Here is a 20073-nt window from a genome sequence, read left to right as displayed (position 1 = left end):
TAACCTGCATGATCTTTCCATTTATTTTACTCCTATGTATGGTGTTCATCTAGTAAAAGACCCCAGATTTTGTTTTTAGGGGAAAAGGTAAAGAGTCCTGCAGCACGAAAGTTGCTTGTAGTAGTGAAAGTTACAGGCAAGGGAAGGGAATAAATTATAAGCTGGATAATAGCTGATCTGTAGACATCAGCCCTGCATGGGATCAGTGACCACATTGTCCTTTAGTTTCCAAAAACTCATTTCTGTTCTGGAGAAGGAGCTGTTTTTCCCAAGAAGGTAAAGCCAGGAGTGGGAGAGGATGGAAAGGAGGCGGGGATGTGAGATCTGAGAATAATTTTTCAACAAAAAATGGTTTCTGTTACATCCTTGAGTCTGTAGAGTGGCATCCAAGGGTTCTGGGGTCCGTACAAAGCTGTTGCTTTGTAATGAGACAAAAATTAATTAATAGAAAAGCAAAGGAAAAGAAGCAAAGCAAAACGAAAGAAGGGATAGCAGAGGGAAGTGTGCCATAGATAGGGCAATGGCTTTTTAATGAGACAGCTGGATGGATGTTGTGAAATTACTTGCTCGGAGATTGCTTTCAACACAGGCAGCCTGAAAATTGTTTTCCTTGTAAAAACCAGAGCATAATCTCTAGCTGCAGATCTTGCTTTTTAAATCGTGTTTTAGCTAATACGCTTTTTCAGAAGGATTTGCTTTCTTGTTGTCTCGTTGTTGTTGCTGGATTTAATATAACCAGCTTTTGAGGGAATTAAGGGAATTTCAGGAAAATGCTGGCTGCCAACCAGACCTCTGTTATCCTCACCCCACCGTGCCAAGGGACCCGGCCTGGGGACAGCCTCTGCTTCCTGGGGACTCCCTTCTGTGCACACATCTGGTGAGCCTGTGAAAGTGCAGTCCTTTGGGTAGGCAGGCATCAGGGAGATGACTTTGTATTCTGAAACAGCTCCAGTAGATGTACGTACACATCAGCCCTGAGGCTGTAGATGTAGCCTTTCAGATAATGCTCTTACACTGGTGCTTATGGTTTCTTTTACAACAGACAGAACGATCACAGTAAACTGATAAAACTGATTATAGCTTTTTTTTTTACCTCTTTTTTTTTTTTCCTCTCATGTCACTCCTGCACACCGGCTCCAGCGTGGTGTCACCCTGAACGTGTTGAAGGCTGAGCTTAAAAAATGCTTAAGCACTTCTTCACTTTTGGGGTTGTTTTCAAAACACCTTTCCCATCCTGCTGAAGTTCAGGACAGAATCCAATTTCTGCATAGGATTATTTTGCAATTCTGGCTCTGAAGTATTTTTAAAAAAAGAAAAGTCTTAAATCTGCAGCAGCTGCTGAGGGGTGGCTTGCAGGATTTCTCTGCACTGCAGTTGCTTTGGGACGTAGCTGCAGCTTTTGGCATCATCTCTTCTCTGTTTTGCATCTGGCTGAGTTTCACACCGGGCTCCAAATTGCTGATTGTTTTCTGTAGAGCCAAAATGAATACTTGCTAAAAAGTGGAGATCTTTAGGGGTCTGCACATAAACGTGTAGCTCAGATCACATGATCTGCAGTCAGTATCTGGCAGCAATGTAGTGGGGAGAGGTAAGAAAGGGAAGTAGGCTGTTAATGCTAGAATATTCTCTGCTGTATGCACAGTACAGCTGTAGGATCACAAAGAGCTTGAAGAAGCTTTGTAAACTTGTAGAATAGCTTGAGGGAACTTCTGGACATTTTATGTTTCACATTTTCATTAATTACCTGGATGGCAGGGTAGAGCTCACCATCAGCAAGTTCCAGGTGATAGAAATCAGGCAGAAATGGCTGATACTTGTAGGGCTGCCATACAGAGGTACTGGGGCAGGCTGGAGAAATGGATTCTTGGGAATCTGAGAGGCTTCAGTACAGGGAAGTGTCCCCTCCTGTGCACCAGGACAGGCTGGGGAATGAGTGGCTGGCAGGGATCTCATCCACGTGTGTAAATTCCTTACATGAGGATGAAAGAGTGAGGAGCCAGCAGAAGAGGCAAGAGGGCACAAACTGAAATTTGGGAAATTCTATTTAAATGTATGACAAAAATTCTTCTCTGCAAGGGTGGTCGAGCATGGAAAGGGGTTGCCCAGGGCGGCTGTGGAGTCTCCATCCTCAGAGATGCTCAGAACCTTCCTGGCCATGGCCCTGAGCAGCCTGGCCTAGCAGAGCCTTACCCCAGAGGAAGAAGGCTGTAAAGGCTGTAGATGGTTTTCCAGAGGTTCTCCCAGCCTCTGTGATTCTGTGATACAGAATTGGAGTCTCATGTGGCTGCGAGTTGCTTTGCGTAGTGCTTGAAATACGTTGATATTAATTACGGGCTCAAAGAGCAGATGCACGACAAAAATAAATACTATCGCAGTGGGAAGCTTTCCCTCCAGTGCTGAGAGGATGCAAATATTTGTCATCTTCCTTTTGTGTCCTAATGAGGCATCCTTATAAGGGTTTTCAGGGTACCACGACTCCTCCTAGGGATTGTGGAACTTGATCCTGAGAAAAGTATCTTGGAAACAGTGCAAGCATGGCTTGAGGCTTCAGGGGTCTGGGGCAGTTGCCCTTGCTTATATGGGAAGCTTCAGCAAGGCTGTATTCTTAAATCAAGCTGTAGGATGGTGCATGTAGTGACAGTGGTCATGGGAGGAGCTCTGTTAGTTCGTCTTTGTTGTGCAGAAGACAAAGAAGTGAAGAGCTCAGACAGTGGCAGGTGAGGTCCAGGCTGGGCACTAGACTTGCAGTGGGGATATTCATCTCTGGAACAGACTGCTTAGGGCAGGGATGGCATTTCCATTGCTAGAGATTTAAGGCCTTGCAGGATTGGGTGAGCTGCTTTTGGTGACCACGTCTCAAACTTGGGTTGGATCATCTCCTGAGGTCCTTCTGATTTCACGCTCCTGGCCTTCCAGCTGGGCTCAGCACCTGGAGAACCACATTTACTAACATCAGGGCTGGCATTCATGGCTATAACATGTCTCTGTGCTGTTGCTGTGGAATAGCTGCTGTCTCTCCCCTTAGCAATTGCCTTTGAATGTGTCCTCTTTGTAACGAAGACTGATAACCTAGAGCTGCCTGTCAAAGCTCAGCAGCTCTGTTTATAGAGGTTTGCAATTAAAAATGGATCTCATATATAATTAAAAAGGATCACGTAGGCTTTGCGCCTTGCATTCAAGAATAAAGAGGCTGCCATCTAGGAATCCAGGCAGAAAATGGAGATGCTGACAACCAGCTCCTACTTTTATGCTAATTGCTAATCATCTGCTTTGTTCAGTATAATGCAGCAAGGATTGTGTTCGTGTTGTGAGCCATGTAGCCATTGCACTCCTTGGAGGTGTTCCCCAGTAGCACCCCATGGGCAAATAAGGGATGCTGAATGCCTGAGTGTAAGTTTGCCAGCTTGTGAAAGCCAGGAGCTCTTGTGAGAACAAAAGTAATCAACACAACCCAGGAATGGCACAGTTTCAGGCAGCTGCTCACTGCAGGAGCATTGTCCTGGCTGCTTTGGGCTGTGAAGGTGCATCTGTGTGTCAGCTGGTCCATTTGCGTACATGAGGTGCAGCAAGAGAAATATTCTGTGCAGTGTTTTTTTCCTCTGACTACCAACCTTTTGTGAAAAGTAAGTGATGAGGCTGTTCACAGCAGACTCTGTGTGCAAAGGCACTTGTACACTTAGACATCTACAAGTCTGTAGGCAGGAATGTGCGTGTACATTATTTTCTGCTGTGCATTTGGTTTATCTCAGCAAAGCCCTGGTCTCCCAGAAGCTGATCCTACGTTGTGAAGGCCCCAGCACCATGAATGGGGATGTAGCTGCTGCTTTTTAAGAACCACCTATTCTTTCAGCCACTGGGATGCCTCAGTCCCACTCTGCTGTGGTTACCAGGACCTGCAAGAGATACCTCTGAAGGAGAAAAGGCAGAGATAAAAGGGCTTTGAGCTGATGAATAGCTCGGGCAAGGCATATCCTGTCTAATGCTTTTTCCTTTTGTTCACTCAGGTTTATAACTCTTCCAAATGGTGTCCTGCAGATTGTTGATGTGCAGGAGAGTGATGCTGGGGTGTACCACTGTGTGGCCAGCAATGCTGCTCGGAAGCGCTACAGCAACGCTGCAGTTCTCAGTGTCCTGAAAGGTAAGATATAAGGTGCTGGCAGGGACAGGTTGGTCTGTGCATGTCATCTTTAAGGTCCCTTCCAACCCATGTCATTATGTGATGATTCTGTGTGCGTGCTGGGAAGTCGTGCATGATAGCAAGGTGGAAGACGAGCAAAAGATGACGTGTTGAGGAAGATGCACAATCTATCAAAAGAAGCAGTCAGAGGATGGAATAGTTAGCAGGGCTCTGTCTGTGGCTGGCTCACTGCCAAGCTGTGAGGAGGCTCCAGAGATCTCTGTGCCATTTGGGAACACCGTCATCTGGGATTTCTGCAGGTGACGCAGACTGAGCAGGGCTTTGCATGTGAGCTGTCCTTCGCCTCCCTATCTGGGCCTCAGCCTCCGTGTGCGTTTTTCTGTAAACCAAGAGCGTGGTGGGCAAGTCTGGGCAGGGGAAGGGAGATGAGAGCCTTCGTGCAGGGGGTCTCCAGACCGAGCATCCTTCCCAGTGTTGTATAATTCCCATCCTGCAAGCGGATGAGATCACCAGGTCTGTCAGCTGTCTCTGCTCTCAGGATGGTGTCCCTCTGCCGTGTTGGTCTGCTGCTCGCACTGAACCCTGTGCGTTTATGTGGCAGATTTCACCTTGGAAGCTCTGAAATGCTTCCCAGCTCCTTTTGTCTTTGTTTAGGGATTTTTTTGCTTGGCATTCTGCTACGAGTGTATTTTCACAGAGATGGCTTTGCTGTTCATCCATCAGCAGGGAGTGTAATTAACTGTGGAGCCTGAGAATACACCTCTGATCAATGGATTGTGTCATGGAGGTAATCTGTGTGGAATCTGCAGAGAATTCATGAGCAGCTGAATGCTCTGTATCTAATTGTCAGCCCCTGCCAGATCCTCTGTGCGTTTAATGAAGCTCAGAGGTAAGGAGAGCGCTTGCTATGGGCAGTTCCACATCCCAGAGTCAGCTCTGCCGTTGGGTCTGGTTTGATATTGATAAGTAATATTGATCAAGCTACAAAGGTGAATATGCTGTCCTTGGCATCATAACTTGTTCAGCATAATTGCATCTTGTACTCTGCAGTGTTTAATCTGCTTTGCAAATGGAGGCAAGGGAAGAGGTTAAATGGGAAACGTTCCTTCTGGAGCAGCAGCCGGCCGAGCAGATTTCTGCCTGGAGTTCTCGCCCAAATCTCGCTTCTGCAGCACTACACCACCCGCTGGCTGCAAAAACAAATATGCGAGGTTGAGTTTTTCACCAGATTGAGCTGATAGTGATGAAAAACATGCCTGTTAAATCTCTGGGGATTTTTATAATTGGGGAAAAGTATCTCCGAGACAGATGGGAAACTGTAGTGACCTGTGCAGGCCGCACACTCCTCCAGCAGTGACTGGCATGGTATCGATCCTTTTGAGTTTCAGCATGTCCCTATCAGAGGCACATTTTTGGATGCCTGACCTGGCTTGAGGAGCTTTTTACTCCCTGTTCAGAAGTAGCTGGTAGTAGCTGGTGCGAACTGGTAAGGCAGAAATCCTTTGGTTGGAGGAGATTGGAGAAGGGATGTGGGAGAAAGAAAAGAAAATAAGAAAAGCTCAAGGTACAGCTATTTAGGATTGCTTGAGTTGCTTATTCAGGCATTTCAGAGGCCAAACTATTCCACGTCTGCTGGCAGGAGCAATGAAACAGTGCCATGTGGTGATGACTGAGTGTGAGTGCTCCAGATGGACTTCAGGGCTGCACTGGTTGTAAAGCAAACACTGACACTGGCACTGGGCAGGCAGGTCTCAGGCCTAGGAACTCCTGCTTATGCCTCTGCTTCTGCCAGGCATCGTGGGGCTGAGCTGGCTGTATGTAGCAAAGGAATCTGTTTCCCTACAGATCTTCTGTCCAGTTGTTTTTTCTGTCCCCCCTCATCCTGGTTGTTGGGTGAGGGATGGGAGTTGTTCCATCTCCTTTATTAAAGGCCTTTTCACAGGAGAGGCAGCAATTATCACAACCCCTTTCTATCACACTAAAACCCCACTAAACCCTCCCCAAAGTGTGATTTCCCTTGGTCGTGTGCCTTCCCCATCACATGCTGAAGGCTGCACTGTTTGTCAGTGGCCGTGCAGAGGCAGAGCAGAGCATGGCAGGCTGTGAGCTCTGCAGATGTTTGGGCTGTGCAGACTTCATGGTGCAAATTTCCAGACGTTCCCTGGGGAGTTGGTGTTGTGAGCAGCCGGAGAGCAGGACTCTGCCATTCAGCCCTGAAACAGAGCCTGCTGTAGGAAGAGGAGCAGAGGGATAACTTGGATTTTCCCCTTGTATGTCCTCTGCTCACAGCAGATGAAGCACCGAGCACATCTGGCAGTGCCATCCCTTCACCCCTCAGGTGCTTCTATCTCAAGGAGGGATAGCAGGAAGGTTTGGGCATCATGATGTGTGGTCTCAGCAGGTCACTTTGCCTGTTGGCTCCACTTCTCCCCTCTGTGCCATGCACAGTGCTGGCTCCTTGTGCTGTTTCTTGGCCTCACATCTGTTGTGGTGTGGCCTATGTGCCTGCAGAAAGGTAAACATCCTGGCAGCTTTAGATCATAATGGAGCTCTGGGCTGAGAAAAGTACAGGAGCTTAAAACAAAGCTATCTGTTTTGAGATCCTGGCCCCACAACTCCATCCTGGAGATTTCAGTGTTTGTCTCTGCACTGAGAGGTTGGTCAGCAGAATGAACAAAGCGTGGTCCTGCAAGACAGGGCTCTTGGCATCTCCAGTGCTTTCTGACAGTGTGCCACAGAGGAGAATCAGCTCCTTAACTCTTTATCAGTACTTCCAGAGGCAGAAATTACAGTAATAGGCTTGAAACTGGTCTCTTAAAATAATGTGTCAGTGTGGACATGCGGTGCTGGAGATGTGCCTGCTCAGGTGAGTTGCACATCCAGTTGCACCTGCAGAGGAGGATGCTGATGTGTTACCTGATGGGGTATGTTTTTTTTTCTTGTGTCCTTGTGCACCATATCTTGACTTGTGCATGCAGAGTAACCATAGCTGCAATGTTGGATCACACTTCGTGCTGATACTTGGGTAAAAATCTTTGTCCCAGACCAGGCTGACTAGAATCAGAATGCCCAGGCAGCCTTCCTGGGACACTGGCAAGACGTCAGTGCAGCAGTGTTGCCACGGTGGTCTCACAACCATGCCCCATGTGATCCTGTGCCTGCGCTGGAATAAACACAGGAATGGGGAGTACAGATCTGCACGTGTAGATGCAGCAGGGCTGGGGGCTGCAGTGAGCAGGCCCCCGAGGAGCCTTCCAACAGAAGAGCACGTCCTCCCTGAGCTGGGATTTAGTACTATGTTATTAGAGATGACACCACGAGATTGCCGTTGGCAGAACATCATTTACGTTGACAGTTGTAGCAGCTTGCTGCAGCAGTGTCCCAGGAAATGTATTTTTCAGTCAAGTATTTGTATGAAATACACGATAACAGGGACAGAGCTTGGAGGCAGCTGTGAAACACCTTTGCATTTTGTGTTCTTTTGGTGTTCCTATTGTACTGGCTTATCTGTGGGTGTTAAGGGAGGGCCAGGCTCTGGGTGCTGGGACCTGGGTGGCTTCTGCCCCCAAGGCTGTAGGAGAACACAGCTAGAGGATGGGACCAGCTTTGGGGCTCACTGAGAAGGTGGTGATGAAGTGAGCAGCACTTGCAGTTGGCCACCACCTCGCAGAAACAGACGTGCTGTTACCACAAGTGGGTTTTCAGTCCCTGCATGTGTGAATGACGTGCGGGATGCTGGGTTGGCTCTCAGCCTGAGCCCTGCCGACACGCGCTGTGCTCCCCTCGCAGCTTGGGATGCGGGTGCCGTGCAACACGGGGCAGGGGGAGTGTGGGGAGAGCAAACACTTCACTGTGAGTTGTTGGTTCAACCAACAAGTGATGAGCTTCTCTGTAGATGGGGGGATCCCAGCTCCAGGCTGCAACTGCTGTGTCCGTGTTCCTTGTCTCTTCCACTGAGCATTGTCCTCTGCCACTGTTCTTGTGTAGCATCCTGGTTTTCTTCTCCCTCTGGCTCTTAAGCAGGGAATTGCTCTGCACTTGATATCCCAAATTCTCATCCGTGAGGACTCTGTTTGCACATGTTTCCCAGCTCAGGCTTCTGCAGGTAGCTGAAGCTGTTCACATATTTGGATCTGCTGGATTGTGAAAAATGCTCTTGATTCTTCCTTTGCGGTAGATGGTGCTAAGCCAACCATAGTAAGTATGAATTCAGAGGATGGCAAGATGAAGGAGGAGAGGTACAGCTCTTCTAGCTTAATAAATGAATCTATAAACTAAAAGTGACCTTCTGCCTAAAATGAACTGCAGCCTTTCGTTCTGTCTCCCTTTTACTGAGCCTGGCAATGCCAATGACTTCAAGCAGACACGGAGCAGGATTGAGAGACCACAGATTTTTGGTGAAACTTGTGAAGAGCTAGTGCAGACACTTAGCAGACACCCACCCAAACACCCCGCTCTTTCCTTGGCTGAGGTCAGTTTGGGGCCAGCACACATCACACCATGCAGATCGCCCAGGGAGAACTTCCCGTAGCTCGAGCATCAGCAGCCTGTTCCCGAGAGCCGGAGGGGGAATTTCAGATCAGCTGTCTGTGAAGTTCTGCAGGGCTATGATATGCTGTGCTCCTGACAGCTCCAGCAACCCGCGGTGACAGAGGGTTTGATAGAAAACTCAAAGCCCTCACCTCCTATTAAGCAGAACAGCTAAACCCGGGGTTGGCACCAAAGCGAGTGGCAACAGAGGTGTCAAGGATAATCGAGCAGAACAAGAGACGTGAGGCGGGGAATAGGTGAGCTGTTTCCAGGTCCTGCGGCCAAACTGGTCTCCCCCACACATGGCAGTTTTTGGGGTTGGCTCGGCTCCTGTGGTACAGGCAGCTCTGCCTCCAGAGATCGCAGCTGGCTGGATTTGGGAGTGGTTTGCAGTCCTCCTTGTTCTCCACCTGCGGCTCTTAATAATCCACATGTACTGCACTTCTGAGGCTTTTTGAAATAAGAGCTGGTGTTTGGTAAGGCTCTGGCCGAAGCAGTCTTTAAGCTGCAGGCTGCAGCCAGCTCTCCTCTGGGAGTCTTTTTCTGCTGGTGAGTCCCTGTGGCACATCACAGCGGTGCTGCAGGACCACACCTGGCCTCTCCCGGGGCGTGTGAAGCAGCTGTACCTGCCTGCTGAGCCTGGGAGGCAGCTAAGAATAGAGATGATAATTAGGTCAGCAGCTTGCAAAGGGCTGCAGGACAGCAAGGTGGATGTGGTTGGGTTCCTGATGGCACTTGTTAATTATTAATTGCCTGTGTTACTGCAGAGCCTTGGCCGTTAGTGGTGCCCTGCAGCGCTTACAGTATCCTAACAGCTTGAGTGAGGATGCTGAGTGTCCAGAGACACAGCAAAGCTTGTGGTCCCGTTTCTTTAGATGTGAGACAGACCTAAGGCCCTGTCCTAAGTCCCATCAACAAGAGGTGCTCTTGCCCAACTCAGTGTCCAGTGCAGCTGAGGAGCAATGCTGCGTGAATTGTGGATGAGAGTGAAAAGCAGAAGAGAAGGATGGGATTGGGGCAGGTGGTGTTACTGAGCACTGTATCTTCGGGCACTGCCTGAGACAGATTGGGAATCGCTGCAGCACTCCAGCAAGTGTCCAACTGAAGCAGTTTGACACAAAATACGGATATCACTAATGATCTTTCCCCATAGAAAGCCAGCTTTCCTTCCAGACTTTTCCTAGAAAAACAGATTTGCATTGTCCTGAGTTAATGCAGATGCATCCATCTGCTTTTAGCTCTTCCTTCCAAGTTGGCAGTCATCGTTTGCTGCCAGACTGTGTTATTGTAGGATCCCAGTGTGTTGTGTGTTTGAAGCATAGCTTGTAGGAAGCATTCTGCATACCTGGCATCCGGAGACCACACCACGAGGTAATTTCTCTTTTCAAAGCCATGCATGATGGTAACATGAGTGCCCATGGCTGGCAGCAGGAGTGGGACAAAGCACAAGCCTTGGTGACAAAGAAAGCAGGCTGTGTCCTTCTGCACAGCCCGGGGCCTCCAGCCTGTTCCCTCTCTGCTGTCGCTAGAGGTACAGATTACATGAATTGCAAATAGATCCATGTTGCAAGTAGATCTGAATTGCAAATAGATCTGATGAAATAGGTGTCAGTCCCTGTGAAATGTCAGCCTCTGAGCACAGGCAGGAAGTTAGCGGAGTGAAATGGCTCCGGGCGCTGACACAAGCTGGGCTGACTGAGAAAGGAGGCGTTTCAGGGCTGGTGAATGTGTGAATGAGCCAGAAAGGCCTTCTGTTGACCGTGTCTCTATCTCTTTTCTGTAGGAAAGGTAGCAGAATATCTTTGCCTACCTTACAGTTTGTTTCTCTGGGAAGTTTCTCCTGCAGCATCCTGGAAATTGGATATGTTGTCCTGGAGAGTCCCTCTGGGAAAGGGCTGGCTGGCGTCAGGGTGTGCGACGAGTCCACCCCGTGCTCTGCCACAGGTGTTCTCCCCTGTGCTCAGTGCAGGGGTGACCCCTCACACCCAGGAGTGATGTTGCCTGCAGCTCTGGCCAGGCAGGTGCAGACAAGCAACTTTTTTTTGCCCGAAGGCAGAGCCAAAACGTGGAGACAGGCTGCTTTGCTAGCACGGAGCAGTCGTCAGCTAACTAACCATACTTGTGAGCATCATGTTAGGTGGTGAAAGCAGCTACAGGACAGCCTTTGTGTCCTGTGCTCTGCTCTGAAGCCTCTCTGTCACACTTTAATTACACACAGAGCTGGTATAATCAGTTATGATGGTTAAAGAAATGTGGGAATGTTCCCGCTGAATCCCAGAGGCCGGCAGACTTGGGGCCCCAGGGCTGTTTGGGTTAAGCTGTCTGGGTTGTGGGGTGGGTTAGGGCAGGGAGCTGGGCTGGGGACCACTCTGCCTTCTGCAAAGGGCTTCGGGTACCCTGAGGCACTACTGCTGCTTTCCTTTCTTCTGCAGTCCTCTTGTCTGACCTGGGGGCTAAATCCTTCTGTGCACTGAGGGACTTTCTGACAAGGAGTTTTGCGTGAAGATCTATGAAAAGGTGCCAGGACTGGTTAAAAGCTTATTAAATGATAGTTTTTATCTGCAATGCTGACGTTATCAGTGACACTTGAACACTTGTGGTTGTTGCCTTCTGCCTCTCAAAGCTCTATGCAGCATATCTTCAGGCTTCTGCAAATGCAGACGCGTGGCCCCAGCCCTTGGCTAACTGGGGCCTCCAGCAGGAAAGCAGAAGAACCCCAGTGCTGGTCGGCAGCAGCCGCTCCATGCCGTGGGGCTCTCAGCTCCTGTTTATTTTGCCTGGCTCCTGCACGGAGCGGCGAAACGTGGGCGCTTCCAAGCACTCGCTGGGGAAGCAAGCAGGAATTCCTCGTGCAGTCTGGCTGGCTCCAGTCCCTCTTGGCGTAATGAAGAGCAGTTCCAACTGCGTGTACGCAAACAGAGAGCCAATGTTGACAGCTTTACAGGAGGAGGAGTGGTGGGCAAAGCACGCTCCGGCTGCTTTGCAGCAGAGCTGAACGTCCCCCGGATGTATAAAGCTCTGTATTCTGAAGGCTCCATGGTTTGGGTCGGGGAGAGCCCCCTAAAAATGCTGGGCAGTTCCTGGAAACCTGCCACTGCTCAGCCTCTCCTGGGCATCTGGTTACAAGCAGTTTCTGGGCTGAAATCTCTCAGTTGTATTAAGCTGAGGGGAATGAAGGAGGAGTGTCCGTTGGCCCTTCTGCTGTCTGGGCTGTCACCGTGTGCTCCCAGGCTCCATGCAGGGCACCAGGAGCTGGGGAAAGCCTTTCCCAGGCTGTTTCTCTCAAGCCAAGCCAAAAGCAGAGCAGTGCCTAGAACAGCTCCTGCTGCTGTACTCAGCTCCATGGACAGACTCTGGGAGCCATGGCACGTGCTGGTCTGGTGTCTGAGGGCTGTGTCAAGGGAGTAAATGAACTGCCCAAATTTATTAATGTATATAAGTGTATATATTAAGTCAAATAAGTGTAATCTTGTAATTAAACTCTCTGCTTCACTTATGCAGACATTAGGGCAAAAGGTTTCATGCCTGCCATTAGAAGATGGGCTGTACTGTGTGTTTGGGAGCTGTTAGCTGACTTGGTTGGGGATTTTGTGATAGTTAGAGACACAAGGGCTGCGTGTGGAGGTCTCTTAATAGCTCTAAAAGTGATAGGATTTCTGTGTTTTAATCATCTATATGTGTTTCTTTGTACGATGTTTAAAGGTGACAGGTGATGTGTGCTGCAGCAGTGACTTGCTGAGGACAAAAACAGACTCTATTGCAGTTCAAAAGGCAGAGAGAAATTCTTCTGTGTCAGTTTTTCCATTATGTTTTTGCACTGACAAATGCGTAACTGTTTACAAAATGTTTTGAGGATGTGAGGTGATTTGACAATGCAAACCCGATGTACTGAGCTCCTTTATGTCATTAGGCAAGAGAAAAGCAGGTAGGCCAACGTTGCAGTGTCATATGACTTATGCCATAAGAAACAGGTTCCTTTTCAGCTGCTTTTCCAGGTTAGATTCATGTTACTGCAGCCTCTGAGAAGGGAAGAAATGAGGGTTTCTAGTGATGGAAGCTATGGGCATTGGTGCTGCTAGATCACAGCGGGAAGACTTTTGCAGTCTCAGTACTCAGGTGTGGTTAGTGCTGGAGCTTGTTGTTCCTTTGAGCCTTTGAGATGTACATCCAAGAGCTCCTGAGTCTGTCGTATTGAAAGCAAAAGTTACTCATCTCCAACTGCACTAATGAAGGAAAACAGAGCTTGGATTCAAAGAACCATGGGACTGGCATAGCAAAAGGGCAGGAGGAGGCTCAGAGAACTAATGGTAGTTTTTGGAAAGGATGCATGGTTGCGAGAGCTGCTTTTGTGGAGAGGAAGTAGCACTTGGCTGATGGCACGTTGGGGAAGCCTGGGTGTTTGGGTGTGTAAGGAGCAGTACTGAGGCTGTTGTGGAAGGCACTGAGGTTGGTCCTCTCTTGGCTCCTTGCTGTGAAGTGGCACATTGCTGAGGTCAGGTGAGGGCAGCTGCTCAAGAAGAAATTGCTTGCGTGCTCAGCTTTGAGACCTGATCTCACTGATATTGCCCCCAAAGCAGATACGTCACCATGTCAGCATAGGGTTTGGCAAGCATCCTGCCTAGAGATTTTGCATGCTGGTAATCTCCTGTTCTGGGTCTAGACCAGGAGTAGAAATAAATCCCAGATAACTTCCCAGAACAATGCGAACAGAGGAGGAAGATGAGTGTGGAGGATGTTTTTCTCTTCTGTGGCTGCTGTCAGCACTCTCCCTGCATGATCCAGGAGAGCTGAGAGCTGGGAGTAGGTCATGCTCAGCAAACACTGCGCCTGCATTTTTGAAGGTGTGTGCTTTGCAATGGGTAATTTGCTCCTTTATTGTCTGCAGAATAACAGCAGTGACAGCACTGACTTTCCCTAATGAACAGCTGCTCAGTGCTAGGATCTATTCCCGGAGGAGACTCGCGGGGATGAATAAGGTTTCATGCTCCTCCTCTGGAGAGGGTGAGAAAGTTCTCTGAGCAGAAGATTGTTGCTTGATCGTTGGGTATCTTCAAGTCTTGAACCGCTGACAGCTGAGAGCTGAATGTGTCGCCACTCAAGACATGTTTCACCTGCAGCAGTTTAGCCGAGGCAGGGTGTTTATGGAAGCAGAAGCCGTGTTAGTTCCCGACCAGAATGATCTTCTTGGCACTGCAAAAAGCTGTCGCAAATTGGCTGAACAGAAACCATTTTCCTCCTGTTGCTCTGCCTGAATTCTTAGCGGATGCTCTGCGCTAAGGAGAGCGGGGAGGTGGGAGAAGAGAGCTGATGAATTATGGATGCGCTGGAGGCAGAGCCGAGTTGGAGGCTCTGTGAGTTTCGGGTTGCCGCTGTGTGTTATAACTCAAACTTCAAATAAACATTTTGCGCTTTGTCCCGAGCAGCTCCCCGTGGTGCCTCCCTTCACATCCCTGCTCACTTTCCCTTCTCTTTGAGACTCTACAGAACTGTTTCTTATACTGGGCGGTTTGCGCAGAGCCTCCCGTGCTCCCCTCGCTGCGTCCGTTTGATTTCTGCACTGCACCTGGTGCTGCGCTCCGTGTTGTGTGAGTGATGGTGTGAAGGAGTGGAGCACCTGAACTTAGCCTGACTGTGCTGACTTGTGATGAGAAGGTGGAAAAATGCATAAGCACTGAGCAATCGGCTGCATTGAGTCACTTGTGAACAGGAGAACCTAGGGAACACTTGGAAGTATTGCTGCATGTTGTCAGTAAGCCTTGTCCCTTATGCTGAGATGGCATCATAGAATCACAGAACGGCCTGGGTTGGAAGGGACATCAAGGATCATGAATCTCCAACCCCCCTGCCAGGCAGGCATCCTTGTGTTTCCCCGTGCAGACACAAACACGGGCACAGGGTGGCAAAATGTGCAGGAATAGAGGCTTCATCTCAGCGATTCCCAGTGCCCAGAGCACTGCCCATTCAGCTAAACTGATTCAGAAGGGCAACAAGTTTGTGAAGGCAGCGATGACGGTGAGCTTTTCTAGGAATTCACAGCTTGTGCCTTGGGCTGTGCAGAGCTTTTGCCTAGAGCAGCCCTGCTGCTTGGAGAGACAAAACAAAGCTGGGGGCTGGGAGAGGAATCTCAAACCCCAAGTTTTAAATAGCAGCACTGCGGAAGCTTTTAGTACTCCGAAACAGACTGCGTGGTGCAGATGTGTTCAGTGACCTGTTTTGTTCAGGCACTGGAAGATGTCTTGGAAACTGCAGCTCCCTTTTCCTTTGGTTCTAACAATATTCCCTCTTGACCTGAAATTATTTCAGTGGCAGTGGAGACAAAAACTCAAGTTGGTTTTGCTCTCTGATGTTTGTCAGATGGCACTGAGCAGAGGTTTTCCTGGTTAGCTGAGTACTGCTCTTGGGAGCTCTTCAAACCAAACCAAACCCAGTTCATAGCAGTTAACCTGAGCTCCATCCTATCCAGCTGGCCTGTTGAGAAAGCAAGAGAAAAATGTGCTCTGAAGGATGCTGTTTAAGTGATCTTGACTCATAGGCTTTGCGAGACGCAAAGCTGGAGAGAGCAGCCCCTGTGTGCAGGAGGTTCACGGAGCATTCATCCATGTGCATGCTGAGGAATGTACTGGAAAAGCAAGCAGGACTGTTTACTTCTGTAATATGATTTCAATAGCAATCAGTGACAAACAGACCTGGCATTTGAACTGTTTTCCCACTGGGTTTTTGAGGCCAAGACCCAACTTCTGGCTGCCTCAGACCAGGAGGGTTGAACTGCAGGTCCTGTGGCTGCGGCTGCTTTAATGCTGTCAGAGCAGTGAGCCCTTGGCGTGTTCCTGTGGATGGGACTGGTGGCTGATTGTGGATTTTAGTGCTTTGCTCAACTAGAACTGAAGCTAAACAAAAGCTGTCATTCTAAAGAACCTTGCATTTCTCTGAGCCTCCAGCTTGTGTGTCTCTTGTGGAAGCTCTCAGGCCTGGTTTACATTTAGCCCATTTCTGGCTCAGTAGTTCTCAAGCCCAGCGCTGGTGCTGCAGGAGGTCAGGGCTCAGACCTGTGTGGTGATGAGGTCCCTGAACCCACCACAGTTTGATATAACTCCTCCTTGCCCCTGTCCTGCCCCGTGTTGTCCTGCTGCAGCTGGATGTGATGGCTGTTAGGCTGAAAGCATCTGCAGGTGTGAGTGATGTGCATAGCAATTGTAATACAACAGAGCAAAGCCCTGGCCAATGCAGGCAGCTCTTTTTGCTGCTGTTTGCACAGGGCTGGGGTGCAGCTCGGTGTGCCCAGCCATGGCCCCCGCTGGGGGGGCCGCGGGCACTCCTCGGTCTCTGCTTCCATCTGCTGGTCAAGCACAGACTCCTGCTCTCCCTGCTCTTCCTCGGCGATTCTACTTGCTGCTTCTAATACTCATCCCACTACAGTTGGGAGTTCCTTTCACGTCTGTATGGGCTGAAAGAAAGTCTCAGTGATACCAACTATCTTTGATAAGACTTGTGCACTGAGCAGATGGTGACTCTTCTGCAGTTATTTCTCCCTTCCTGAGGACAACAACAACAGCGTCCCTCAGAGCTGAATGTTTCTGGGAGAGCTGGGAAAAGAACCTTGCTGCTGTCGAAGGTCATGAGCAGTCTGGTCTTCTCAAGCGTGCTCCAATTGTTTTAATCTGACAATAGAAATCTGGCTGCTGCAGAGGCATTTCCTTAACCTTCCCTTAACCTCTGCTCAGTAGTGGGTAGACACAGAAGGTTCATTTCAAGCAAAAAATCCCCATCTCCTTCTCAAGAAATTGTGCAATGCAGCCTATAAATCTTCATGTAAACGTTGCTTGATTTTATGTGTTGGCCATTTGTCTTTGTGCCTATCAGCTAAATAGCATGTTCTCCTCCGGATGCGGAGTGACTGAGTCAGTCTCTGTGCCCTGAGGTGAAGGCCTGGGCTCTGAGTCTTGACCTCTCTTTGTTTCAGTTCACAACACGTGTCTGGGTATCAGAATTTCTTTAGCCAAGATGTTAGATTCCTTCTGAACTGTTAGAGTGCCTTGGCAAATGCTGTGTCCTGAGCAGTTGCTGTGCTTTGAGGATAGTGGTGTCTTAGAATGAGAGGCTGGAAAAGACCTCCAAGATGTTGAGGTTTAACTGTCAACCCGTCAGCACCATGCCTGCTAAACCGTGTCCCTGAGTGCCATCTGATCAACAAACAAGTTGCAAGAGTTGATGAAGGTTCTGGGCTGAAACTCTTCTTATGTTCCATGTGAAAATCCCGATTCTAACTTCTAATGCTGTTGTTATGATGAGAATAAATCTTTAGGGCACCTCTGTGTTCATTTCCTAAGGAAAAACAGTGCTGTCACATAAAAACAAGACCTATTTTTCTCCTCCAGCTAGGCATGAGACAATGCATGCAAGACAGCAGGGGAGCACAGCTGGGTCTGGTGTTCTGTGCTTTTCTAGACACTTCTCCATTGGGAAGAACAACCTTTTCTTTTTGTTTTTGGCATTAGGTTCCCAGCCAGCAGGAGGAGATGTCACCATCATTGCTGCTCCGGAGAACACCACGGTGGTGGCAGGGGAGAGCGTGGTGATGGAGTGCATGGCAGCTGCTGATCCCACCCCGTTTGTCTCCTGGATACGGCAGGGTGAGTGCAAGGGATGGAATGGAGCCTCTGTCAGCAGGAGGAGGAACCTGGGCACTCATTTTCAAAACTTATTAGGAGGCAGACAAATCAGTGGGACAAGATGAGGGCCTTTCACATCTCTGCCTAATGATGCAGGTGGTGTCATGGTGTAGGATGTCCTCGATAACTGGAATTACTGATTAAATCTGGACGGTTACAAAGCATGCATTTCACCTCCTATCTGTTTGACCTGTGAAATATATGAAGTTTTGGTGTCTGGATGCCTTTGGATCTAAATTAGTCATACTCATTGTAGGAGCTTGAGCAGTAGCAAAGGTCGTGAGATGGGGTCGGGTCTGTGCCACTCCTCCGGTGACTCAGAGCTTAGTGGGGAGTCTGTGGAATCTGCCATTGCCTTGGAGAAAGAACTTGTATTATCTTGCAGGATTATAAAACAGGATAAGATCTGTTAATCATTGGAGTAGCGGTGAGCTGGGAGTGTTGCTGGGAAGTTTTTGTTCTGAAATCCTACTACGTTCAAATTACTGGCTTTTGTTTCTTTCTGGTTTTGTTTTCCCCAGCATAATGGGAGCACCAAGAAGATGCTCAGTTCTCTTTAGAGGTGCACAAGTGAGCCAGACTGGCATACGTTACCCAGGGCTGAGAGCTGGAGTCACGAGTGTCACTTCAGCAGTGTCACATCATCCAGTGCTTCAGAGGCTCTGACTGAGGCCGTTTGCAGCTCAGGGATTGATTCTCTCCCAGAAAAGGCTCTCAGTCATTTTCACAGATCCAACTCATGATTTAAGACTCCTTTCCCCTGTAACCATTCATTGTGGTTGGTCTTCAGCCCAGACTTGTCCACAGGCAGTGATTTTTAGTGTACACAAATATTTCCTCTTCCCTTCAAAAAAGGAGCAAAAACAGTCTCACAGGACACAATTTGGGAAATCAAATCAGCAAAGATTACATGTTCTGGCAGCAGTGTTTCTGTTTTATCCTGTGCACTTCACAATTAGAAATTACCATTTTTCCCATGCTACGCCACTTGTTGCAATACTGAATACTGCTGGTGCCCAGAGTAGATATTATCAGAGCTAATTATTGCTATGATTTTTTTTTTTTAATTGAGGGAAAGAAAGGGGAAGGGAATTGCTGGATCAAGCCCTGGGCAACCTGATTTAGCTGTGCATGTCTCTGTTGATTGCAGGAGAATTGGACTAGGTGACCTTTAAAGGTCCCTTCCAACTCTAAGGATTCTATGATTCTATGAATTGGTTGGTGAAGCAGTTCCTTGCATGCTTTCAAGTGCTTTCTCCCTATTTTCAAGTGTTTGTTTGCTCCCCTCTGCTTTCCACCACAGACTCTTCAGATTGGAAGGGATAGGTTAATTGCTAAAGCAATTCTGTGTTGTGCAAGGAAAACAGCAGTAAGGAACAGGTTGGGTTGCTGGAGGATTAGTCATGTAGGTAACACAGGATTGTATCTCCAAGATGTCAGTTTGGCTCTTGCCAGCCCTGGTGGGGTCAGCTAATTGCTACCATCTGGAGTCAGATTTTCAAACCATTTCTGTGCGAGTGGGGCGTGCTGATTCTCTCCTCCTGTGAGTGTGCAGCCACTGAACTGTGAGGCCACCTGAAGCTCCCTGAAATAAATGGAGGGGGCAGAGAATCTGATCTCAGCTGTGTTCCCTGCTGATGGTGCTAAGTAGGCACAGCTGCTCTGATTCAGCTGAGTCTGTGAGGGCAGAGGAGTGATGTAGGTTTTGCTGCTTGAGACACCCATTTATCTGCAGCTAGAGAGGGACGAGACGTAATGTTTGCAGATACTGTGCAAACTGGCCGGCTCTCTCAACCCAGTAACTCCTGCCAGAGCTGGCGGTGGGTTCGCAGTTGCCCAGCTGTGCCTCTTCTTGGCCATGCTGTGTTTGCCCAAACTCCAGCCCCTGGCGGGACCCTCAGGACGCTTCCTTCTTCTCTGCAAGCTGTCTTTTTGGGTTCACTTCCAGGACCCAGAAAGTGGAAGAACCCCAAGTCATTAGCAGTTCAATATTCTCTGACATTTGCGTTAACATGTGAGGAGAGATGTGCGTTTGCGCATGGGGGTCAGCAAGGAGATCCAGCAGGTCTTCCAAAGAGTATGCTGGCTTAGCATTCCCTCAAATGTGCTATTCCTAGAGGATCTCATTCCAGGCACACTCTGTGCTACAAACTATTTTGATTTGAAACGTGACTTTTTTGATTATTGCTAAACTAAACCTTGAGGCAATTTCGACCCGGGCTGACCGACACTCAGTCATGTGCTGAGGAGCATCCCAGCAGTACTATTCCTGTGGGCTGGGGTTTGGGATTCGGGGTCTCTGCTTAGAACTTCCTCCCACATTTGTGCTTGTTTCTTCCTGCAGATGGAAAGCCCGTTTCCACAGATGTGATTGTGCTGGGTCGGACAAACCTCCTCATTCCTTCCAGCCAGCCCCATCACTCTGGAGTGTACGTTTGCCGTGCTAACAAACCCCAGACCAGGCAGTTCGTTACAGCCGCAGCTGAGCTCCGGGTCCTGGGTGAGTGGAGAACAGAGTAACTGCTGCAGGGGGAAATGCTGCCCAGGTAGCCATGGATTACCTGGTCTGGCATCCGGAGCCCTCCATGAGGTTGTGTTTGTGATCCCTGCTGGGGAAGAAGGGAGCCAGGTTAGAGTCAGAAGGCCCTGCGCTGGGATAGCTCTCGGTAGGAATATAACCTTTTTAATTTGGGGTTTAGTTCCTTGTATTTACTGAACCATTTTATGCCTTATTCC

At 48.9% G+C, this 20073-nt stretch overlaps 1 protein-coding gene across 4 annotated transcripts in view; it reads left to right on the top strand.

Annotated features, from left to right (window-relative positions):
- The window catches only part of IGDCC4 (immunoglobulin superfamily DCC subclass member 4), a 76775-nt gene that overhangs the window by 34715 nt on the left and 21987 nt on the right, over positions 1–20073 (top strand). For all 4 annotated transcript variants that reach the window (XM_025154131.3, XM_004943893.5, XM_003641826.6 and 1 more), the window contains 3 exons: positions 4005–4138; positions 17164–17298; positions 19682–19837. In XM_025154131.3, the coding sequence (XP_025009899.2) occupies positions 4005–4138; positions 17164–17298; positions 19682–19837 (425 nt within the window). The remainder of the gene's footprint in view (positions 1–4004; positions 4139–17163; positions 17299–19681; positions 19838–20073) is intronic.

This window comes from Gallus gallus, chromosome 10 (assembly GCF_016699485.2).
Source record: "Gallus gallus isolate bGalGal1 chromosome 10, bGalGal1.mat.broiler.GRCg7b, whole genome shotgun sequence".
Classification (NCBI taxonomy): Eukaryota; Metazoa; Chordata; class Aves; order Galliformes; family Phasianidae; genus Gallus; species Gallus gallus.
This window is presented reverse-complemented; position numbering and strand designations above follow the sequence as displayed.